The sequence below is a fragment of the Haemorhous mexicanus genome, chromosome 6, assembly GCF_027477595.1.
Source record: "Haemorhous mexicanus isolate bHaeMex1 chromosome 6, bHaeMex1.pri, whole genome shotgun sequence".
Lineage (NCBI taxonomy): Eukaryota > Metazoa > Chordata > Aves > Passeriformes > Fringillidae > Haemorhous > Haemorhous mexicanus.
The window spans coordinates 28,235,272-28,255,798 of NC_082346.1; the positions used below are offsets into that span (position 1 = coordinate 28,235,272).

The 20,527-nt window shown below is 40.7% G+C and overlaps 1 protein-coding gene across 10 annotated transcripts in view; it reads left to right on the forward strand.

Annotated features, from left to right (window-relative positions):
* The window catches only part of MGA (MAX dimerization protein MGA), a 60,402-nt gene extending 41,662 nt beyond the window's left edge, over positions 1–18,740 (forward strand). For 8 of the 10 annotated variants that reach the window (XM_059849494.1, XM_059849493.1, XM_059849497.1 and 5 more), the window contains 8 exons: positions 5,389–5,513; positions 6,837–6,888; positions 8,560–8,742; positions 9,437–9,548; positions 11,058–11,291; positions 11,942–12,118; positions 12,536–12,688; positions 13,659–18,740. In XM_059849494.1, the coding sequence (XP_059705477.1) occupies positions 5,389–5,513; positions 6,837–6,888; positions 8,560–8,742; positions 9,437–9,548; positions 11,058–11,291; positions 11,942–12,118; positions 12,536–12,688; positions 13,659–14,959 (2,337 nt within the window). In that variant the 3' untranslated portion in view covers positions 14,960–18,740. The remainder of the gene's footprint in view (positions 1–5,388; positions 5,514–6,836; positions 6,889–8,559; positions 8,743–9,436; positions 9,549–11,057; positions 11,292–11,941; positions 12,119–12,535; positions 12,689–13,658) is intronic. The other 2 variants (XM_059849499.1, XM_059849500.1) reach the window with 2 other exon arrangements.
* Positions 18,741–20,527: the final 1,787 nt, after the last annotated feature.

Sequence of the window (20,527 nt, forward strand, 5' to 3'; positions counted from 1 at the left end):
AGTCCATTTGTGTTCATGTAATCTTCTTGTAGTTGAAAATCCGACTAGTGTTCTTCGGTACAAACAGGTCTAGAGGATTCCTAGAACACCTGTGCAATAACTTCTTGGTACAGGTCCTACAGGAGCCAGCTAGGAAAGGTGCCCTCCTTGATCTGCTGCTTGTTAACGGGCTTGTGAGTGAAATGTCAATTGGCTGCTGTCTTGGCCACAGCAGCCACGAAGCAATTAAGTTCAAATCTCTGGTGACAGGAGGAAAAGTGCCAGCAAGACTTCAACCCTGGATATGAGGAGAGTAGACTTCAGGCTGCTCAAGGAATGAGTTAGGAAGGTCCCTGAGGTTACCCACCTAGCTGACTGGTGGAAGCCAGTTGATTCAATCTTTTTGGATTTCAGTCAAGCTTTTGATACTTTCTCTCACAGGATCCTTGTAGACAAAATGTCCAGCACTCATCAGGTTAAACACATCAAGTGGTGAGTGAGCAGCTGGATCATGGGTCAGGTGTGAAGGGTGATAGTGAATGGGGTGATATCAGACTGGTGACTGGTCACTAGCGGGGTTCTGCAGGGCTCCATCCTCAGGCCTGTGCTCTTCAGCATCTTCATAAGTCACTTGGAGGCAGGACTGGAAGGGATGCTATGTAAGCTTGCCAGAGATGCAAACTGGGAGGAGCCGTTGACTCTCAAAGGTAGAGAGGCCCTGCAGAGAGACCAACCATGTGAAGTTTAACAAGGGCAGGTGCCAGATTCTGCACTGAGATGGGACAGCCCTGAGTGTACAAACAGCCTGAGGAAGGAGAGGCTGGAGAGCAGTGCTGTGGAAAGGTACATGGGGGTCCTGGGCTGTGGCAATCTGGACATGAATCTGCAGTGCCCTGGCAGCCAGGAAGGCCAAGCGTGTCCTGGGGGGCATCAGGCACAGCATGGCCAGCCAGGCAGGGGAGGGCATTGTCCTGCTCTGCTCTGCACTGGGGTGACCTCACCTCGAGGTTTGTGTTTCATGCACATATTGTGGCATATTTGGCCACAATACAAGAATTAGAGAGTGTCCAAAGGAGGGCAACAAAGAAGGATCTTGAGGGGAAGCCATATGAGGGTGGCTGAGATCACTTGGTCTGTTCAGCCTGGAGTAGACCGAGGGGAGACCTCACTGCAGTCTGCAACTTCCTCACGAGGGGAAAAGGAGGGGCAGGCACTGACCTCTCCTCTGTGGTAACCAGTGACAGAACCCATGGGAAGGGAATGGAATGAATTGGGTCAGGGGAGGTTTAGGTTGCATATTAGGAAAGGGTTTTTCACCCGGAGGGTGAGTGGGCACTGGAACAGGCTCCCCAGGGAAGGGGTCACAGCACCAGCCTGACAGAGTTCAAGAAAAGTCTGGACAATGCTCTCAGGCACATGGTGTGATTCTTGGGGATGGTGCTGTGCAGGGCCAAGAGATGGACTTCAGTGATCCTTGTGGTTATCTTCTAACTCAGGATATTCTATTATTCCATGATAGCCAAGTGAACGCTCTGGCTTTTAGAGAACCTCTTCAACTTCCAGAAAAATTGACTAATCAGTTCATTTTCCAGCTCCCTGTTCTCAGACAAGGTGATAGCATCTCAGCTGCATGAAGGAATACAGATATTATTTTTGGAGGTTCCTTTTAAGTGGAAAACTGAATTGTTGCTGCCTTGTCTTCAGCTGGGTGATGGCAGTTTCATACGTTACCACTGTTAATTCATTCCTGATGCCAGATAAACTTCCCTGACATGGTAGTCTTAGGAATTTGTTGGTAAACCAGCAATATTGTCTAGGTCACAGAGTAGTCTGTTATCAAGGTTGATGTTTGAAAACTCTTTTCTTTCATCCTGCAAAAGATGATGAAGCAAATGAGTAATATTAGAGATTAGAAGAAATGTTTGTTTTGGAAGAAACATACCGCACAGGTTTTGACTGATATGGCTTGGAAAGCCATGTAAGGGTATGTCTTCACTGCAAGGTCACATGAATACAATAAGCTAGCTTTGGTTCTAGAGCAGTGAAGCTGAGGAATGAGATTTCAGGGGTCTGTAAAAACCTGTCTGGAATTTGGATTTGTTAATTGCTGTTGCTGGCAAGTTAAACTTGTTATTTTTCAGAAGAGATGTACTCTTCTCTCATCGTAGTGCTTACAAGACACAGGCTGCACTGTATTGTTTGTCAGACTGGATGAAGTCAGATCATGTAAACAGACTAGTAGAGGATGTTTATCTGCTTCATTAAAGTAGTGGAAACAGAAACAAAGAGTACACGCATGCCCACTAATTGTTTTGTTTAGTGGAAATACTTAAGACAGCTCTTCTATTAGTTTGGAATGTGGACTGGTGTTGGTTGCTCAGCAAATGGCCATTTAAACCTTAGAGAACTCCAGTGAGAGTCAGGAAGATTGCTGCCTACCTGTAGTAGCTATTAGTGTTTATTTTTTAGCACATTTTCCCACACTGGTTAATTGTTCTTAGTTTTGCACATCAGTGCTTTTCCGATTACCTTCTTACCTTGTGCTGACTTTGTGTCCTTGATGTAGAGACTATTCTACAGAAAGAAGGTTGCTGAGATGGTACCTTTTCCCTTTTGAATTTCCTACCCTGAGTTGCATCAAGACGAGCTTAGGATGGTTAATCATTGTGGGTTTGGTGATATGAGTAAAACTTTCTAAGAATGTCTGTAGAAGCAGGCTAATGAGTATTGGGACATGCTGTCTGAACAAATTCAAGTGCAATGGTTTGGGAGGTGATGTTAAACTTTTGATCTCCAAGGCAGGATGATTGCACACAGAGTAACTGCTGAGAGGGACTGCTTGGCCTGGGCTAAGTCACAGGCAGTGGCCCCTAATTGTTCACAAGTCCTTGTTGGCATAAGCCAAGACCATGCCAGGGGGTTCTTCTGGTATTGTAATGCTGCAGATAAGAGTCCCATGGTTCAGCTTACTCCTGTAAAAACAGCTTCTGTGTCTGGCAAGGTACTGCATTGTAAGTGTTGTTTAAAAGTGTTTTTCAGTCGTTCTTTTTCTGAGCCAAACACTGAAATTATAAGGACTATTATCGATTATTATTAAATGGTAAGCTTCATACAAAGTGCAAGTGATACATTTTGTGGACAATATAAATTCTAACAATCTCTTGCATGTTGTCAGCTTTTAGTTCAGAGCATGTGTGTATCTTGCAGACATTGTAGCATAGAAGGCAGCTTTAGAAATTACACATTTACTTGGGTAATGTGTAATGACGTCCATTGTCATGTAACCTCTTCCCTCAGCACTGTTGCTGAGGTTCCTCTGCCATCAGGTAATTTGCTTTTAGGTATCAGCAATAGGGGTTTAGGCTGCCTGGAACAGACAGAAATCAGAGGAGAGGGCTTAGAAACAGGCATTGAAATGAAGAAAGGGAAAAATGCTGTGATTTCCAGAACAACTTCAGAACTCTGTTGTAGAATGGTTTTGCTCCTCTGGTGTCTTCATTCCATAAGGTATTTCACCCTTATTCAAAGGCATTTAGAATTTATGTAACTACAGGAAGCAGTTTGGAAAGTAGTATGGATTGAATGATGCTAGAAAGGTAGGGCTTCCATAATCATCTTCAAGAATCATTCTGGGCTATGGATACGGTTCAGGCTGTGGCAGGTTGGCAGTAGGAATAGCTGTTCTTAATGTCAGAACTACTTACTTCTGGTGATCTTCATGATTATGGTATTTTCCTGTTGCTAGGAATTCAGGGGTGGAGAGGAAAGATCTACAAACCAGAAGCACTTTCCCCTTTGTTGGTAGATGAAGAATGAAAATAATTAAAAGAATTAAAAAATGAATTACTTCTGTTTTTCATTTCTCCACATTCAGAATGTGTAAACTTAAAGATGTTAAGTTCCTGGTGGGCAACAGAGATTTCATTTCTGGTTTTTTTTTTTTTTTTTGTCCATCTTTCATGAAAAAGATACCATATATTGGGTTTTGATACCATTTTTCTAATATGATAGTACACGGACTGTTGCAATTTTAGAGCAGCTCTAGCCTGGAGAATTGCTGTCAACCCTTTGATTAGCTCTGTATAACTTACCAGCACTGGAAAACTTCATGACAGCAGTGTTTCTATGGTTAGCTAATTTCCTGGGGCGCTTTTCCTCTTTCTCTCTGGATTGTAGCATCTTTTTTGAACTACCCTGCCTGACCATGTTTCCTCCAATGTAATGATGTCCAAAATGTAGTTAAGACAGGGTAGTACTGCCCACTGAACAAAACCAGCACACATCTCTTGCACATAGTACTGTATAAATGGTACTGTATAAAGTGGAAAAGCTTAGAGAAAGTATCAGGAGGCTTTCAGCATCATGGTGAATTTATGAATGATCCAAGAGAACAGGCAAGACGATGAAGTGCTCTTTATATAAAGAAATAGATCAATGTTGCCACTACCTCTTGTACATGCAGTATTTTCAACATAATGGCAGTATCTATTCAGTAGTTCTGTGATTTAAATAGTATCTCTGAATAGTTTTCATTTAGTCAGGGTAGTTCAAGGAACTGCGTAAAATAGAGTAGAGAATGGAAGTGTAATCACATTTTCTTGCTTAAGGAGAAAGAATTCTTCATTCTTTGCTGTAATCAGACCAAAGATTGTAATGTAAAAAACTTTACTAAAAATTGTAATACAAAACAGTTGGTGGAATAGGCATGTTTTCTTGGAAGAGGGGTATCACCTGGACTTTCAGATGACCACAAGATTGATATTTAACTCTTTTTGTTGCTACAAAACTGCAGTTGTTCCTTATCTCTCTCTTCACAAAATATCAAGTTTTCTTGGTCAGGCAAGCATGGAGAAAACATACTCTTCAGAATATAAGAAATATGTAAAATGATTGGGCAGCATTTTGGCAGCATTTTGGAAAGAGCCAGAATCTTACTCTTCATCATGTAAGCAGTTTACTATGTGATCCAAAGAAGCCTGACTGTATGACATCATGACTTTTGCTGTCTTAGGTATGAGAGACCAGTACTAAGGTGGTAACTATTTCAAATTCTGTACAAATTAGCAAGAGTCTTGCAGTATTAGGTTGTAATGGAGGCAGGAAAATTCTGCCTTGTGAAAGTTTTTGCTTCAGCCATGATAAGAACGTTAAGGACAAAGATGGGTTCTGCCCTTACCAAAATGCATTTTTTTTTAGAGTTGCTTGTGGGAGGAATTCCTGGAGGTGACAGATAAAGTAACCCCCTGCTTAGCACTGTTTACTGGCCAGTGTAGCTGGAGATGTTGATTCCTTGATGGTTCTAAATGTTATAATGTAATCTCATTTGAGACTGAAGTGAAACTGTTTTGGCCTGAGCGCTATTGCTGAGTAGATACTCATTTTAAAAAACCAAAACAAAACCTGTTCCAGGATGCGTGTGAATACAGAGAGGATGACGAGCAGGTGGACATTGAGACCGTGGAGGAGCTTTCAGAGAAGATTAACATTGCCCGTCTGAAGGCCACAGCTGCTCATATCGAACCCTCCGACCAGAAGTAAGCACCCCTGGAGAGCACCTGTGTATCCCCTGTGTATCCTGCTGCTGGCTGGTGTGGAGTGATCCCATTAAACAACAGGTGTAATGTGATGACAAGATAAAGCAAGGCTTCTGGCATGCCTTCCTCAGCACTGGTGCTTCCCAGTGTCTGTGAGGATGGTGCTGGCAGCACTAAGAGTAGTATCAAGGTGTCTTAGCTTTTTCCTTTTTCCCCTCTAATTAATTCATTTATGGGGATGTATCTTGTAATGTAAAATTATTGAGTAAATAGCCTCCCTTCCTGCAAACTGAAAATTAGCAGGGCTGTCTTTGTTTTACATGTGATTTTGTAAGCTTTGTTTATTCTTGCTGGTGGACTTCTGGGCAGAAATAGTCATTAGGTTAATCCCTGACACTGTAAATGATAGATTTGTCTTTGGGACCTTTGCCCCAGCAAAGAAAGTATTTTCTTACTGACATATAGTCTGACATGGTTGGATAGCTTGGCTTAGTTTTTTTTGGTTGGTTTATTTTTGTTACTGTTGTTGCCCATGCATTTATAATGACAAAGGCAAAATAAAAACATGGCTTACTTGAGGAATGTAATGATAGTTGTGGCTTTTTCTCAGTTGCATCAAACAAAAGAATGGAGAACATTGCATCTATCATTATTTTTGTTTGAAGATTTATTTTTAGAAACTTTGAAAAAAACTGTTTGGTGCTATTATATGTCTACCAAATAGTTACCTCTTTTTTCCTCCCCTTTAAGGATAACAGCTCAACTTTTATCCTTTGGTGGTGACTTTGCTTTGAATTTTGAAGGTCTTTCACTGAGAGAGAAAAACAGATGTCATGTTTTGTTAAAAATAATTTTCAAATGTGTGTTTTCTTTGTTTTGTTGCAGCTCCTGAGATATGAGGAAGCTGCTGTTATTATATATTAGGAGAGTAATAAATTTGATGATTTTGATTGGTGGTTCTTGGTGGGGGAGGGATTGCTCTGCCATCTGTATTAAATCTGTGTTTATTAAAAACAGAACCAAAGCATAATTTAAAAAGATACTTTAACCAGCTAACAGTCAGAAGCTGAATTTATATTCTTTTTGGCATATAGTGAAATAGTTTGTCTTTTGCACTCTGAGATAATTTCACAGCTTTCAGAACAGCTCAGTTACTTCCAGGATGATGGCATTAGAGATAAGAGTTCACTTCCTTGAGAAAACTCAACAGATTCCTGCTTTTATGCAATTACACAAGAAAAGTTAATTTCAAGGCATAAAAATGAGCAATTCTAGATTGTTGGAATGAGTAGCATTGGGAAAAACTTTTTACCTTTCTTCCAGATACCATCCTCCTAATTCTTCGGATGAAACATTATCAGAAAAACATTCAAAGGTATATGTTTGCTCTCCTCTTTCCTTTTAGTATCACACCTCCATTTTAAAGATAAATTTTCATCTCACATGCAGCTCTTAATATGATTTATCTGCCTTGCAGATACTTGTGATTAAATGCAAGAAACCAAATGTACTGGGGGGGGATTTGCTCATTCCAAATCTCCTTAAGACAAAAGGGCTGGTGCTGGCAACAGTGGGTTTCAGATTCAGCTTTGGCAGTATGGGAGGAAGATCTACTTTTTATTTATGACTGTGTTTGCTTAGGTTTTGTGTTCTTGGCACGAATAATTTTTACAGCACACTTAAAATAATAAATGAGCAAAATTTTCATGTGTTGAAGACAGTACCTAGAATTATATAGGCACAGGACTGGATGAAGGATTTCTGAAAACAGAAGTGTGAATATATGTTTAGGCAAGTTAAAGATATCACAGAATCCTTTCAAACCAAAACTCACTGCAGTCCTTCAGAATCTTGTGCTGTATTTTTGGGTGGCTCTGAAGCCAGTTTCTCTGTTCATAACTGTCTGGTATTCTTGATGTCAGCTCAAGGGCTTCCTTCTGTGGTGGGGTGGGGCTTTGAGTGCGGTGGGAACCTGGTGTATGTCTTAGCTACTAGAGCAGGATGGGATGTATGCCTTTGCCTGAGACCCCTGGATGGGATCCAGGATGCTCTGTCTGCCTCACCTTTTCCGTGTGTCCTCTTCTCTGCCCTTGAATTTACATTGTAAGGCCCTCCCTTGACAGGAACCCATGGCCAACAACAGGAGCAGTTGCAGCTGTACTGTGCTCAGGTCTGCCTGTGAGAGCAAAATGGCTCTCAAGAGCCAGATTTCAGGAGACAAGTCTTCAGATTCCTCCTAGTGCAGCAGGCTCAGAAATAGGATCACTAAATCTGAGGAGTCTTTCCGCTGATGATCTGGGGTTTGAAGCAGACCTAAAATTATCTAAAAACCTGTGTTCATTTCTTCCCCATTAAGTAAATAGCACAGCTGTACAAAACCTGGAAGAGTAATGATGACATAAAAAACTTCTAAATCTGTGGAGATCAGTAATTTTGCTTATTGTCTGGCAGTTGTTTTAGAAACTTAAGAAAATTCAAAACCAGAGGCTCTTGGCCGCATTCTGTTTGCTGGTGGATGTCTGGTGTGATTAATGTCAATGCCATCTTTCACATTCTGACTTACTATGTCTCTTTGGCACCAACCCATAATGAACTTATGAAAGAAAGTGGAAATCAAGCTAGTTTAACTCCAGGGAAAGATTGAAGTCTCCTGTATTCGATGTAATTATTTCATTTGTTAGTAGACTTTCTTGACAAGCAGACAAAAAATACTTGGCTCAAACATACGTGATTTTGTTGTAGTCCTGTGGTTTTATCTAAGTAGCCTTGTGTTGCAAAAGTTAAAAGCTTATGAACTGGAGGGACTCGTGCTCTTTTCCCTTAAGATTGATGTGATTACGTTGGTCACTTCTTTGGTCAGCATTTCATTTCTTACTGTGTGTCCTTCTGATTCTGAACTTTCAGGAAGACATAGTAGCAGGATAGCATGACGTGGACTCTTCAGGTGTCTGTAGAAAGGCTGTAAATCTCACATGCATTTGAACATTGTCTGCCATTACATTGCCTTCTTTACTTAAACTGGTCAATCTGGTTGCTCCTCCTGCAGAAGCATCAGACCTGGAAAAGAAAGCTGAAGTCCCAGGCTGAAGCCTTTGCTCATTACCGGCAGACACACACGGCAAATGAGCGTCGGCGACGTAATGAAATGAGAGGTCTCTTTGACAAGTTGAAGAAAGTTTTGGGGCTGCTGAACCTTCCCAAGGTCTCCAAATGCTACATTCTCAAGCAGGTAGGTATTTTGGAGCTTAAATGAGGAGGAGAATCATTTAATCTGGACAGAGTAATTATGCTAGTATGAGCTCTTCAGGTGAGTCCCAGTGTAGAGGGGCCTTCTGTCATCTCTGGAGGACTCTCTAGAACAAAAAAATACCTGAAAGAATCTGGATTCCAAAATGCATAGTCTTGATGACATAAACATATAATTTTGGATTGGCTCTCCTCTTGTATTCTTTGTGAATCATGGAACGTTATGTCTTAATTCTTTAGTGGTTTCTTGTGTACATAAGGAAATTTTTTGATCCATTAAATCCATTACTTTTTTTATGCTTGAGAAGATAGCATTCCATTAGGCACTATACAGACATTAAAAGCTTAATTATAAAGATGTAAATGACAGGAAACTAAACATGAGTGGTAGATATGGAATTGTGTTTATCAGCTGTACCTAGAAACTGGAAGATAAAAGTTTGGGGTCTTTCTTAAAAATTGCTGACGTTTGGAAGGAAGGGCAAACAAGATGTTTATCACTCTTCAGCCAGCATTTAGGGAAAGCTGGCATTCATGATACTTCACATGCTTTCTCTCTATCCTATTTTCTCAGGATTACAGCAGTTTGAAAATAAATTTTGTAAAGGTTTCTGTGAAGGAAAACTATTATTTTGTGTGTCACTGGTTTATAAATCAGTTCCCTGATACTATTTTAGGCCTTTGAGGAAATCCAAGGACTGACAGATCAGGCAGATAAGTTTATTGGACAGAAGACGTTACTGACACGCAAACGAGATGGTCTGATTCGAAAAGTATCCACGCTTTCAGGTGAGACGGGTTTGGATGCAACCTAGCTGTAATAATGAAAGAAGAGGCTTTAAGGAGTGAGACTGTGTGGAGTAAGCGGTGCATCCAGGTGTGTCATTGCTTCACATAAAATTCAGACTTGTGATGCCAAACAAAGTTCTGCTAAGCTCTGACTCAGTGACAGGCTCATCATGCTGATAGAAATGGCTTTTGTTTTCCTTCATGCCTAAAGGAAGTGTGGAATGCTCTCTGCTGGGAGCCACAGGCTTGGGTTCCTCTGGAAGGGTGGGGTGATGGTGATAGTGTCACTTCCTGAAATGCCTTTTCTTCTCAGCCCTTCACAGTCACACACAGCTGTCTCTGGTCAGTACCGAAACCTCCAACTCCTTGCAGAGCTTTGCAAATGACTCCTTGTCCTGCTTTCCCAAGAACCAGTGCTCCTACAGGCTAGAATGTGTCAGCTCTGTACACAGAACAAAACCAAAGTAGATTCTAAGCTGCTGCTCATCCAGACATTACATCTTGTACTTACTGTGTCTTTCTGGCTCATTTGGAAGGGTAGGAGAGCTGTGACGCATTTTCAACCAGTGTCAAAATGTGCGAACAAACAAAATAATATTCTAATCTTGCAGTCTGGGACTATAAACAGTGGAACACCTGTAAAGTAGAAATGAAAGATACTTAAATCTTTTGTATTTACATGAATCCATTCATCCATATATAAGGTATTTGATTTATAAAAAGTAAAAGGTGTTCTAGTGAAGTCTAGTGATCTAGAAGTGTATGAGAGGCCTTTTGAGCGGAGAATGAAAGAAAAAACTTCACAAAGTAGTTATCTGATCTTTTGCATTCCTAGTGAGACCTCGGATTTGCTGAGGAAAAAGTCCTCTCTCAGTAGAGTTAGTCAAATATAGACTCAATTAAAGATATACCATGATGTTAAAATATAAACACTAAGGAGAAAACAAGCTATTATAGTCACTTGAACTTGGATCATGTAAAACTGTGTGTATATGCAGAAAACAAATTATTTATGAAATCTGTGTGTTTGTCCAAGGTTAGAATTTTCATGGCAATGGTAAACTGTATGTGAGTTTACATTCAAATGTCATTTGAGTAACAGCGTTCGTTAGTCCAAAAAATTTCATTGCAGGTAAAGGTAACATTTTATCCAGTAGTCATATGTTTATCATTAGGAGATGTGGGAGGATTTTTTCCACAGCTGCGGGTGTTTTCTACTAGTACTTGTTCAGCAAGAGCCTGTGCTTGTCCAGGCTGATTTCTGCTTATCAAAGTGGCAGACAAATTCTAAAATGTGTGGATGTTTCTGAAGGGAAAAAAAAATGGGAATAAATAGGTAATTGCTTCACTCTGATATTAAGTATACTATTTACTTGGTGGGGATGGTGGTTATCTGTTTTATAGTAATTGAATGATGTCAGCTTAACACATTATTAGTTCTACCATCAGTATTTTAGTTTTGGAAAGAGAGTTTGAAAGTAAGCTGACTCTCTGATAATTTTTCTGTAGGAAAGACAGAAGAGGTTGTCCTGAAGAAGCTGGAATATATTTATGCTAAACAAAAAGCAACAGAAGCACAAAAAAAGAAGAAAGAACCTGAGCCACAGAAATCAGCTGCACCCTCCACTGCTAGCACCCAGCAAGAAGGACCCTCTGCTGCCCCCAGAGAGCCAACCCCGATAGCGATGACAAACAGAAGGGGCAAGCCTTTGATACTTGCCAGGAGAGGAGTCCGGGCCACAGGTGGGCTACAAGTGGTGCATGTCCTGCATCAAGGGGAAACAGCCTTTGAAGCTGCACCCTGTGGGAAGGCAAAATGCCAGCTGGCTTGTGCAGGCAGCCTCACTCCTGAAACAGAATTGTGCGTAGGACCGGGAAATGTCTGTATGATAGGTGTGGAAACCGCTTGCTTTCAGTAAGGATGAGACCAGTACAACTGAGGTCTTCAGGTGAATGTGACTTCAGAGTTTCAGAATGATGGGAAGTAAATTCTTACTCAGTTGTCCTTTAATCTCAGGGAGTTTCACTGCAATCCACCAGTAATTTCTAAGAGTTGAAGGTGGTTCTTTTTCTGCTGACTCAAAACCTGAAGTTCAACCCCCAGAATGCTGGGGTTGCTAGAAGAGACTCTTAAAAACCTCCCTCCTCAAAATGCTAGCTCTCAACAAGGATGGAAGTTTGCTCTTAAATTGAATGGCAGAGTTGTCAGATGCTCTAGAGTTTTTTTTTGAAGATGAGAACTTGTAGAGAAGTGTTCAACATTTGTGGAGACCTTCACATCATAAATGTAGGAAGGAACAAAAGAATGGCTCCTTCCAGAGCTGTACCTAATGCTGGCTCGCAGGGTGCTGTGCCAGAATAGATGAGTGTTTTATGTACTTCTTTTCTTGCAGAGGACTCCTCAGCCTCTCTCACACTCACGGCTGCAAGTGTAGTGATGACTCCACAGGGGCAGGTGCTTACGCTGAAGAGCCCCCTGGTCCCAGGGCAGGTGGCAGCTGTTCCTTCCACGCTGCTGCAGGCTGAATTAAAGCCTCGAGGGGCTGGTACTGCCATGACAACGCAGCCCGGTAGGATCATGTGGGATGATGTTAATCAGTATAATACTGTTCATAGATGTGCAGAGCAGTTTATGAAGTTACTAAATTTTGCTCTAATATTTCGGATTTTTTTACAACTTGGCTGAGGTAGAGCTTGACTCTGATAAGAGAGATTAGATTATTAACTCAAACTGTCAGTTTATCAACAGGTTAGTAAAATGTGTTAAAATTTTGCTATTCAGAAATTAGGGAAACATAGGGAAGAATTCCTAATCACATAAGCGGTCTGCATTTCTGTTTTTACTGCTTTAAGATGTTATTGAAGTCTTGCCTTGAAGTGCACTGCTCCTGTTTACCAGGAGTATCTGAAGGATTTGAAAGTACTGTATCTGAGTTTCTGAAAGGCTTTTGTTTCCACTTCATCTCGTTTTTCTTTTCTTGGATAAGGTGTTGCTTCTGTGATGATTCAACTGCCAGGATCAACAGTTCCTGTCCAAGTAAAAGGAATCCTTACTAACTCTACCATTCCTATTACACTGTCAACTGTTGCTGGGAATCCAGCACCCTCAACAGTGGTATCAGCTACACCACCCCATTCAGGTAAGCTCTTTGTTTTCCATGGATCTTTGTGCTTGTATGTAGGGAACATTATCCTTGCAAAGCTGAAGGTAAATTGTTTTCTCACTAGGGAGTAATTGTAGGTGCTATTGTCTGGGTATTCAAGGAAAATCATGATTAAATGTTTGAACAGTTTAGAGGGGCCTCTAGGAGATTATGGATTAGAACTTTTTAACTTTCCTTCATCTCACTGAGCCTGTTTGCCCTCAGGAAAGTCAGGAAAAGTGGGTAGTGAGATGTGTCTCTGGTGTAATGCATCCTCCTGGGGAAACTTCATTTCAGAGTGGTGGTGGGGCTGCTGAAAATCTTTGCCTGTAACATCCGGATTCTGACTGTGGCACAGCCCCTTCCCATACCCTGCCAGCTCTGCTACCCATGGGAGGGCTGTTTTTCAGGACCTCGTGCTGTACATTGGATCTAGGTGTGGGGTGGTTCCTGCCAGCAGGGTTCTGCTTGCCATCTGTTGTGCTGAAAGCAAGCCACTCGCTTTCTGCTTCCTTGTAGTTGTTTGGGCATAAAAGGAAAGTTCGCTTCAGATGTAGGGCTGGGAAAAATCTCAGTGCTATTAACAGGGAATGGCTAGGAGGCAGAAAATAGGTAATCATTTAGTCCCTGAAATGTCTCTGTAGTGCACAAAAACAGTAATGCAAGATGTGATCATAAAAACAAAGCATAAAAAAACAGTAAGAGGGAAAATTCTCATTTTGTTTGCCTTGTGCATCACCATCTGAACTGTAAGCATTGCAGTTGGTTGCACTGGAGCTTGCTCTTGTTCTACAAGTTGAAAATGAAGCTATTGGTGTGTTAAACCTTCAGTTGACCAGAGCTGTGTAAGCAGTCTAAATTGCAGTTTACTTGAGGAAGTCCTGAAAATAATCTAATTGTACTTACTTAGGAATTACCTCGCAGTTAACACATACCCTAATGGATACTGCTTTGTGTGGTTTTGCAGAAAGTGAAGATTCATTCATGATGCCAAAGATTGTTAATGTAACATCACTGGCTGCTGAAGCAGGCATGAATCTAAACCTGAACCGAAGCAAAAATTCTAATGCAACAGCAGCTGCAGGTACTCCAGCTTCTGAGCAATCCTTGGCTGTAGCCCCCCTTGAAACTATGAATAGTGACAACATCCTTTCAGAAGAAAAAGCCAAACCATGTCTGGGAGACAGTGGTGGAGATGGAGAAAATACCACAGGTCCAAAGAAGGTTTTCTTTGAAAATAAAGATGTCCTTCCACAACTCTGGAATGTATCATGTACAAAGGAACCCCCAGAGTCCTTCAGCAAAAAGCTCTGCATTGGTGAGTTTGTAGGAAGCCAGATGAGGAGGAAAGATGGTGATTCTGGAGGGGAAAGATTAAAATCCAAAGAATTATCATTCCGCAAGCTGCAGATCAAAGATTCTAGGATAGAAATGGAATTGAGGAAAGTAGCATCAGCAATGGAGGAAGCAGACCTGGATACAAGTGAGATACTGAGCAGCATTGAGGAGAGTGATGACACCGATGAAACCCTCACTTCGCTGCTCAATGAAATCGCCTTCCTCAACCAGCAGCTGAACGATGATGCCTCAACCATGTCTGAGCTGCCTGGTGCCCTCAGCTCAGATTTCTCTCATAAAGGTGCAGAAGCTCGTCGGGGAACAGCCAGTGGTCTCTCCGCTACAGATGGATCTTCCTTCGAGTTTGGCCATTTGGGAGGCAGTTTTAAGGACCTTTCTGAAGTTCCAGGAGGTGGTGGCTCTTTAAGCCCCCTCCTGCTGCACCTGGAAGATGATGACCTTAGTGATGGGGACAAGAACTCAGGGGAGCCTTCATCTGAGGCAGATGTCTTAAAGATAGTGATAGGTACTGAAATGAAGAATCCACTTTCCAATCTGTCTGTAACTAGTGGTGGGAATGGCAAAACAGTAACAACCCTGTCAGATGCCACTAACGTGACTCCACCAGTTTTGCAGATGAAGACTAATCCAGAAGCCGGTAATGCTGACAAGTCGTGGAGGCCCATGCCGAAGCTAGCACCACTTGGTTTAAAAGTGGCAAGTCTGCCAGTGGACTCAGAAGGGCAGAGTAATAAAGTGATGCCCTTACTGGCACCTGTAGTTGCAAAACTGGCACCTAGTGGGGTAAAAAATTCATTACCTGCAACTCTTCAAGAAGGACAGGATAACAAAGTAATGCCCACATTAGCACCTGTGGCTGCGAAGTTGAATACTGCTGGGACCTTGCCTTCAAGTTCAGCAGGCAAATAAGAGCAGATGTTTTTTATCAGACTGGAACAGAGGTCTAGAGCAGTGTGGCCAGTGTCATTGTTCAGCAGCCTCCATTGTCTGCAACACTTGTTTTCTGTATAGCATCAGTACTGTGTTCATCTGAGGGGCAGGCCCCAAATTGTCAAGTAAGTGTTAGGAAACTTTAAGCATGTTGATGTACTTTTACCTCACTGTTGTATTCTGGGTGTTCTCCTTCCCCTTCTCAAGACAACAAAGATGATTATAACCATTGCTGGGCACATGGTATCCTTCCAGAATTGGGTTCTTCGCAGGAATAGTTTATTGAGGGACTAAGAAATTGAAGCTTTTGAAAGAGATTTTTTTTCTCTCCCCAGTAGGGAGGCAGCTGTCTTGTGGGGGAAAAAAAAAGCATTATCTGTTTTTGTACCAGGCAAATTATCTATGCAGAAATGGCATTGTTCATATTTGCTTCTTTTAATATTTGCAGAATATGTTAAATATGCAGAAATCAGGTTGTAGTTACTCTCAAAGTTGATACCTAGAACAGCAGAAGGGAAATCTGAGACTGCAGAGGGCTGAAGTGAAAAGGTTTTTTCTTTGGTGCTAGATAGTTCTCTAGCAGAGACTTTTTAAGAGCTTATGCACAGAAAATTTTAATAAACATGGACAACTCTCACTGCTGGGGAAGAAAAACACATTTCCGCATTTCCCGATGTAATTAGAAGGAGGACAGTATGTTAACTTTAATAATATTGTCCTCACTCTCACCTCCTGCCCCCACACAAATACTTCCCCCTTTGATGCTTAGGATATCCGTAAGGAAAAATTGCAGAGTTGAAAGAAAATGTGGCCACCCTGTTGCTAGGTCTTTAAATACATTGCTGAAGTAACTCGAGTGTTTTCCCAGGTCCTATTTTCTTTCCTTCTGTCATTCTTCAAGATGTGTGTGGTGGCTGGGAATGTTCACACCAAGTATTGCTTTGTGAAAACACAGAAAATGCTTTCAGGAGTCTTGTATCCTGGCATAAGTGAGCGAGGTGTACATGTGAGTGTAAATATGAAAATATGTGTATAGCTTTCCAAACCTTTCATTTCTTTATAAATTCAGGAAAGGTACTCAGAGGTTTCTCACTGCATTTGCACAAGCTGTGTATAGCAAAAAAGTCAACAAAAATGCTCATTACCAGGGAAATAGGGCAGTATTGAATCACAAGATGTATTTTTTATTCTTCTCTGCCACTGCTTACTCAATAACCTGTAGATGCTCTTCACTGTTCAGCTGTTGAACTGTGAGGGGCCTGCAGACTGTAAAGATATTTATATTTTTGTACACAATTTCTGTTTTCATAGTTTTCTTGACAAATGAAGTTTTCAGCCTCGGAGAGATGATTTGTTAATGAGTATACACAATCTTTTCCTATCAAGTTTGTAAATATGAGTTACGGTGCGCTTGGGGGGCTTCTTAACTGTTCCAAAAAGGTAAAAAATGTTGCCGTGAAATTTGAAAATCATACAGTTTCGATGGTGCATTTTGTTTTATGTTTAGGAATGTAATTCCATTTCTTAACTGTTCCAGCAACAGCAGCTGGGATTACCCCCTGCCATCCAAATTGCCCATTTTTGGTGATGCAGTAATCCAGGAATTTCATCCTTCCGGCACGGAGGTTGTGCAGGTGTTGCGAGCGATGTTCTTCCACAGTGAGGGAGCAGTGTTTGTACAACCATAGCCCTGTTCAGTAGGCTGCATCTTCTGGATCCATGTCTAGGGTAGATCCATCAGGGAATAAACATACCTTGGGTGTTTCCTCAGCATTTTTATTATTTATATTATGCCACAGAGGAGAGAAGCCCTTCAAGCCCAGCGTGTGTAAAGTTACTCCAGAGACTACATTAAAAAAGATTTTTTCACCTAGGCATTCTAAACAGTGTTTTAAAATAGTTACATACAACTCTCTTTTGCCTTTTGCATATTTGCTATTCTAATATTTCATACAAGTCTGGTATTAGTGATTTGGAAAAGAGAGTTGAGGTCATTATGAGAGTCCTGCAGGGTCTTACAGTTGTCACTTAATGCCTTAGGAAAGGGGATTTACAATCCCAGTAAGTAATTAGACAAATGTTGCATCTTATTAAGGATTTTACCCTTATTTTAAACTAGTAGAAAGAAATGCTGCTTCTAATTAAGGATTTTAACCTTATTTTAAACTAGTAGAAAGAAGTGCTGCTTCTAATTAAGGATTTTACCCTTATTTTAAACTAGTAGAAACAAATGTTGCTTCTTTTTAGGGATTTTGACCTTATTTTAAACTAGTAGAAAGAAATGCTGCTTCTAATTAAGGATTTAACCCTTATTTTAAATTTTAAACTAGTAGAAACAAATGTTGCTTCTTTTTAGGGATTTTGACCTTATTTTAAACTAGTAGAAAGAAATGCTGCTTCTAATTAAGGATTTAACCCTTATTTTAAACTAGTAGAAACAAATGTTGCTTCTTTTTAGGGATTTTGACCTTATTTTAAACTAGTAGAAAGAAATGCTGCTTCTAATTAAGGATTTAACCCTTATTTTAAACTAGTAGAAACAAATGTTGCTTCTTTTTAAGGATTTTGACCTTATTTTAAACTAGTAGAAATAAATGTTGCTTCTTATTAAGGATTTAACCCTTATTTTAAACTAGTAGAAACAAATGTTTCTTCTTATTAAGGATTTTTAACCTTATTTTAAACTAGTAGAAATCTGGAGTAACTAAATTATTTTACTAGCACTACATCACACTCAAATGTATTTACCTGGGAATCTGGTTCTGAGTATTTCCAATAGGCTGAAGTTGCTTACTGTTTTAACTTGTAGTAATTTGTTTTTCCAGTAGATTTCATTCCTCCTGTGCAAGAAACAGCAGCAAGACTTGTTCTGTGATTACTTTTAAATTCCTAATCACTAACCCTTGTTTCTGCACCTCATTTTTTTTATGGTTCCGAACAGCCAGTTTTAATTATCACACAGAATTGTGTGTTCTCTGTGGGACAGAGAGGCTATAACATGATAACCGATCACACATGATCTAAAAAAAAAAATGAACTTTTGAGGATGTTCTGTTTATTATCTGGGAGTATAAAATTTTTGTATGTGAATTTACTGTTTGACATTGGGCAGAAAAAATAATTTACTGCAGTAAACATGTAATGATGTCAAGATGACAGCAAAACCTTTTGGTCCCTAAATGTTACTAGAAAATTAACTAAGAACAGCCCCCCAGTCTGGCTGTAAAAGGTGGCATTTGGTGTGGTTCCGAGAAAGATCTTTGATGGGTTCTACCAGCCAACAAAGCATGTTTGAAATGCTCTTGGGTTTTGCTCGTTTCACTGTCTTGTGTCTGCAGCACATTATTTTGCTATGAGTTTAAATGCTGGCTCTTTGCTCTTCCCTTAAGCTCCCAAACATTTTAAAAATTACATATGCTGTCATTTGAGGCAATAATCATAAAATATAACACTTTATGAGAAGATTCTGGAAACAGGAGAAACAAGGAAGCCCCTGCAAGGTGCACGCTCTTGCTTGACCAAGAGACCTGGAGATTTTCTTTGTTTTTTTACACATCTGTAAATAGACTGGAATGTTTTTAAGAATATAATGAAATGTCAAATTTAGCTTTTTTCCTTTTATATATTAAAATATATCTTTCCCTCTTTTTTGCTTTTGGAAAATTGATATTTTTGTAGAAATCTAACAGTACAAGACTCTTAACTGTATGTGAGGGGCAAAGTGTAAAACTAAAATAAACCAATCAAGGTCAACTAGAAACTGGCTCTGAAAGTTTGTTGCAGGGAGAGAGGGGGAGCAGAAATGACATGGTGGGCTGTTGGTGACATGTGGCATTGGACCTGAGCAAGTGGTACATGAATGCTCTGAGGCCCAAGTCTTGGCAGCTCAAACGTTGGGTTTTGGTTCAAGTGATCAGACAACTCAGAGATTTCTCCCTTTAGTCTTAGCAGTATGCAGGAAATCCCTTGTAAGAGGGGATCTTGACTTGCTGAGCGCAGAAATGGCACCAAAGGGAGGGACTTTTTTTTCTGCGAGATGTGCCTTGAGCAGGAAGCCAAGGGGGTTAACATTTGGTCATGGCACAAAAAGAAAAAAAAAGAGCTGAGAGATTAAGCCCACAGAAAAGCTTAGATTCCCTACCCTAACCTCAAGCCTGGGTTTATCTTTTGTATCTGTTTCCTTTAGAGAAGGAACACAAGAGTGGTCCTAATGGGAACAGGTTTGCAGATCTGCCTTTAAGTGTCAGAGGAGAGATGCTTTTTAAAAAGAAGTAGATAAAATGCCCATAACAAGTAGCTGTCTATGGCTTCTACATGCAGTGATTGGAAGATAATATTTGAAAGTGTGTGGGAGTTCTTTTATTTGGATTGGTTTTTGTTTGGTGGGTGGTTGGTTGAGGGGCTGTGTTGTTTTTTTTTGTTGATTGGTTGGTTGGATTTGTTTGGTTTTTTCCTTTTTTTGGTGGTATTTTTTTCTTCATTATGTAGTACATTTCTACAAATGAGAAGTTAGTCTTACAGACTTGAGAAAAGAAAATACAGTGAGGAGAACAGCTACACGTGAGGGTAAGCAGCTGACTGGAGAAGACATGTCACAGAATTTATTTTTATTTAAAGAGGAACATCAGACCTTACAGGAATTAATTAATAAAAATGGTTGACACAGTCAACATATTTTCTGAAATTTCTCATTAAACCCTTCAGCAAGGTCTCATCCTATTACTCCTTATTTTAAGGGCTAAAGTTACTTCTTGGAATAGAAAGAAATATGAGCATGAAGTATATCCAGGCAGCTTTGCAACGGAAAGAACTTTCTAATAGAGGCCAACAATCTGTGCTGGGGATCTGTGTTTTTCAGCATATTCATTGTGTTCTTAGAGATGCAGATGGTGGTACAAATAAACTCTGTTGACAATACAGAGTTACAGGCAGCCTGTGCAGTAACTGATGCTACAGCCAGATTTGAGTCCATAAATGCAATCCAAAATGTGCAGGACCAGTTTGTCCATAATTGGCAGTGAATGGAAACTAAATTAATAACTGTCATTTGGGGTCATGGTAGTGGAGGAATTTTAATGCCATTTGTTGTCACTTGAGCTCAGTGCCTCATCTATTTGCCCTTTTAACTGCTGCTACTCACCAAGAAGGCGTTGTTACACCACAGTGTACTTGACTGTTCCTGTTCATTTGGAGTTTATGGTGCCTCAGCTTGCATTTTAGTTGTCCCTCTTGTGTCTGCTGGGAGTTGGAGGTGTCTGACCTGATGAGAGCTGTTCTGGAGGTGTTCCTGTCTTCATTCTCTTGATGGAGTTATACCCTAGAAGGATTTAGTCTCCACTTGACTGGGTCTTTTCTGATGAAGAGGAAAGCCTCAGTGTGTCCTCCTGACCAGCCACCTGAGCCTCGCAGGCTGCCAGCACGACCCTCCGTGCAGTGTTTCAGGCAGCTGGAGAGCCCTTTGCCCCAGGCCTCCAGCACCTCCTGCAGGCTCATCAGCGTGAGCACATCCCACATCCCGGTGCTGGGGAGGCCTCTGGGACCTATGGC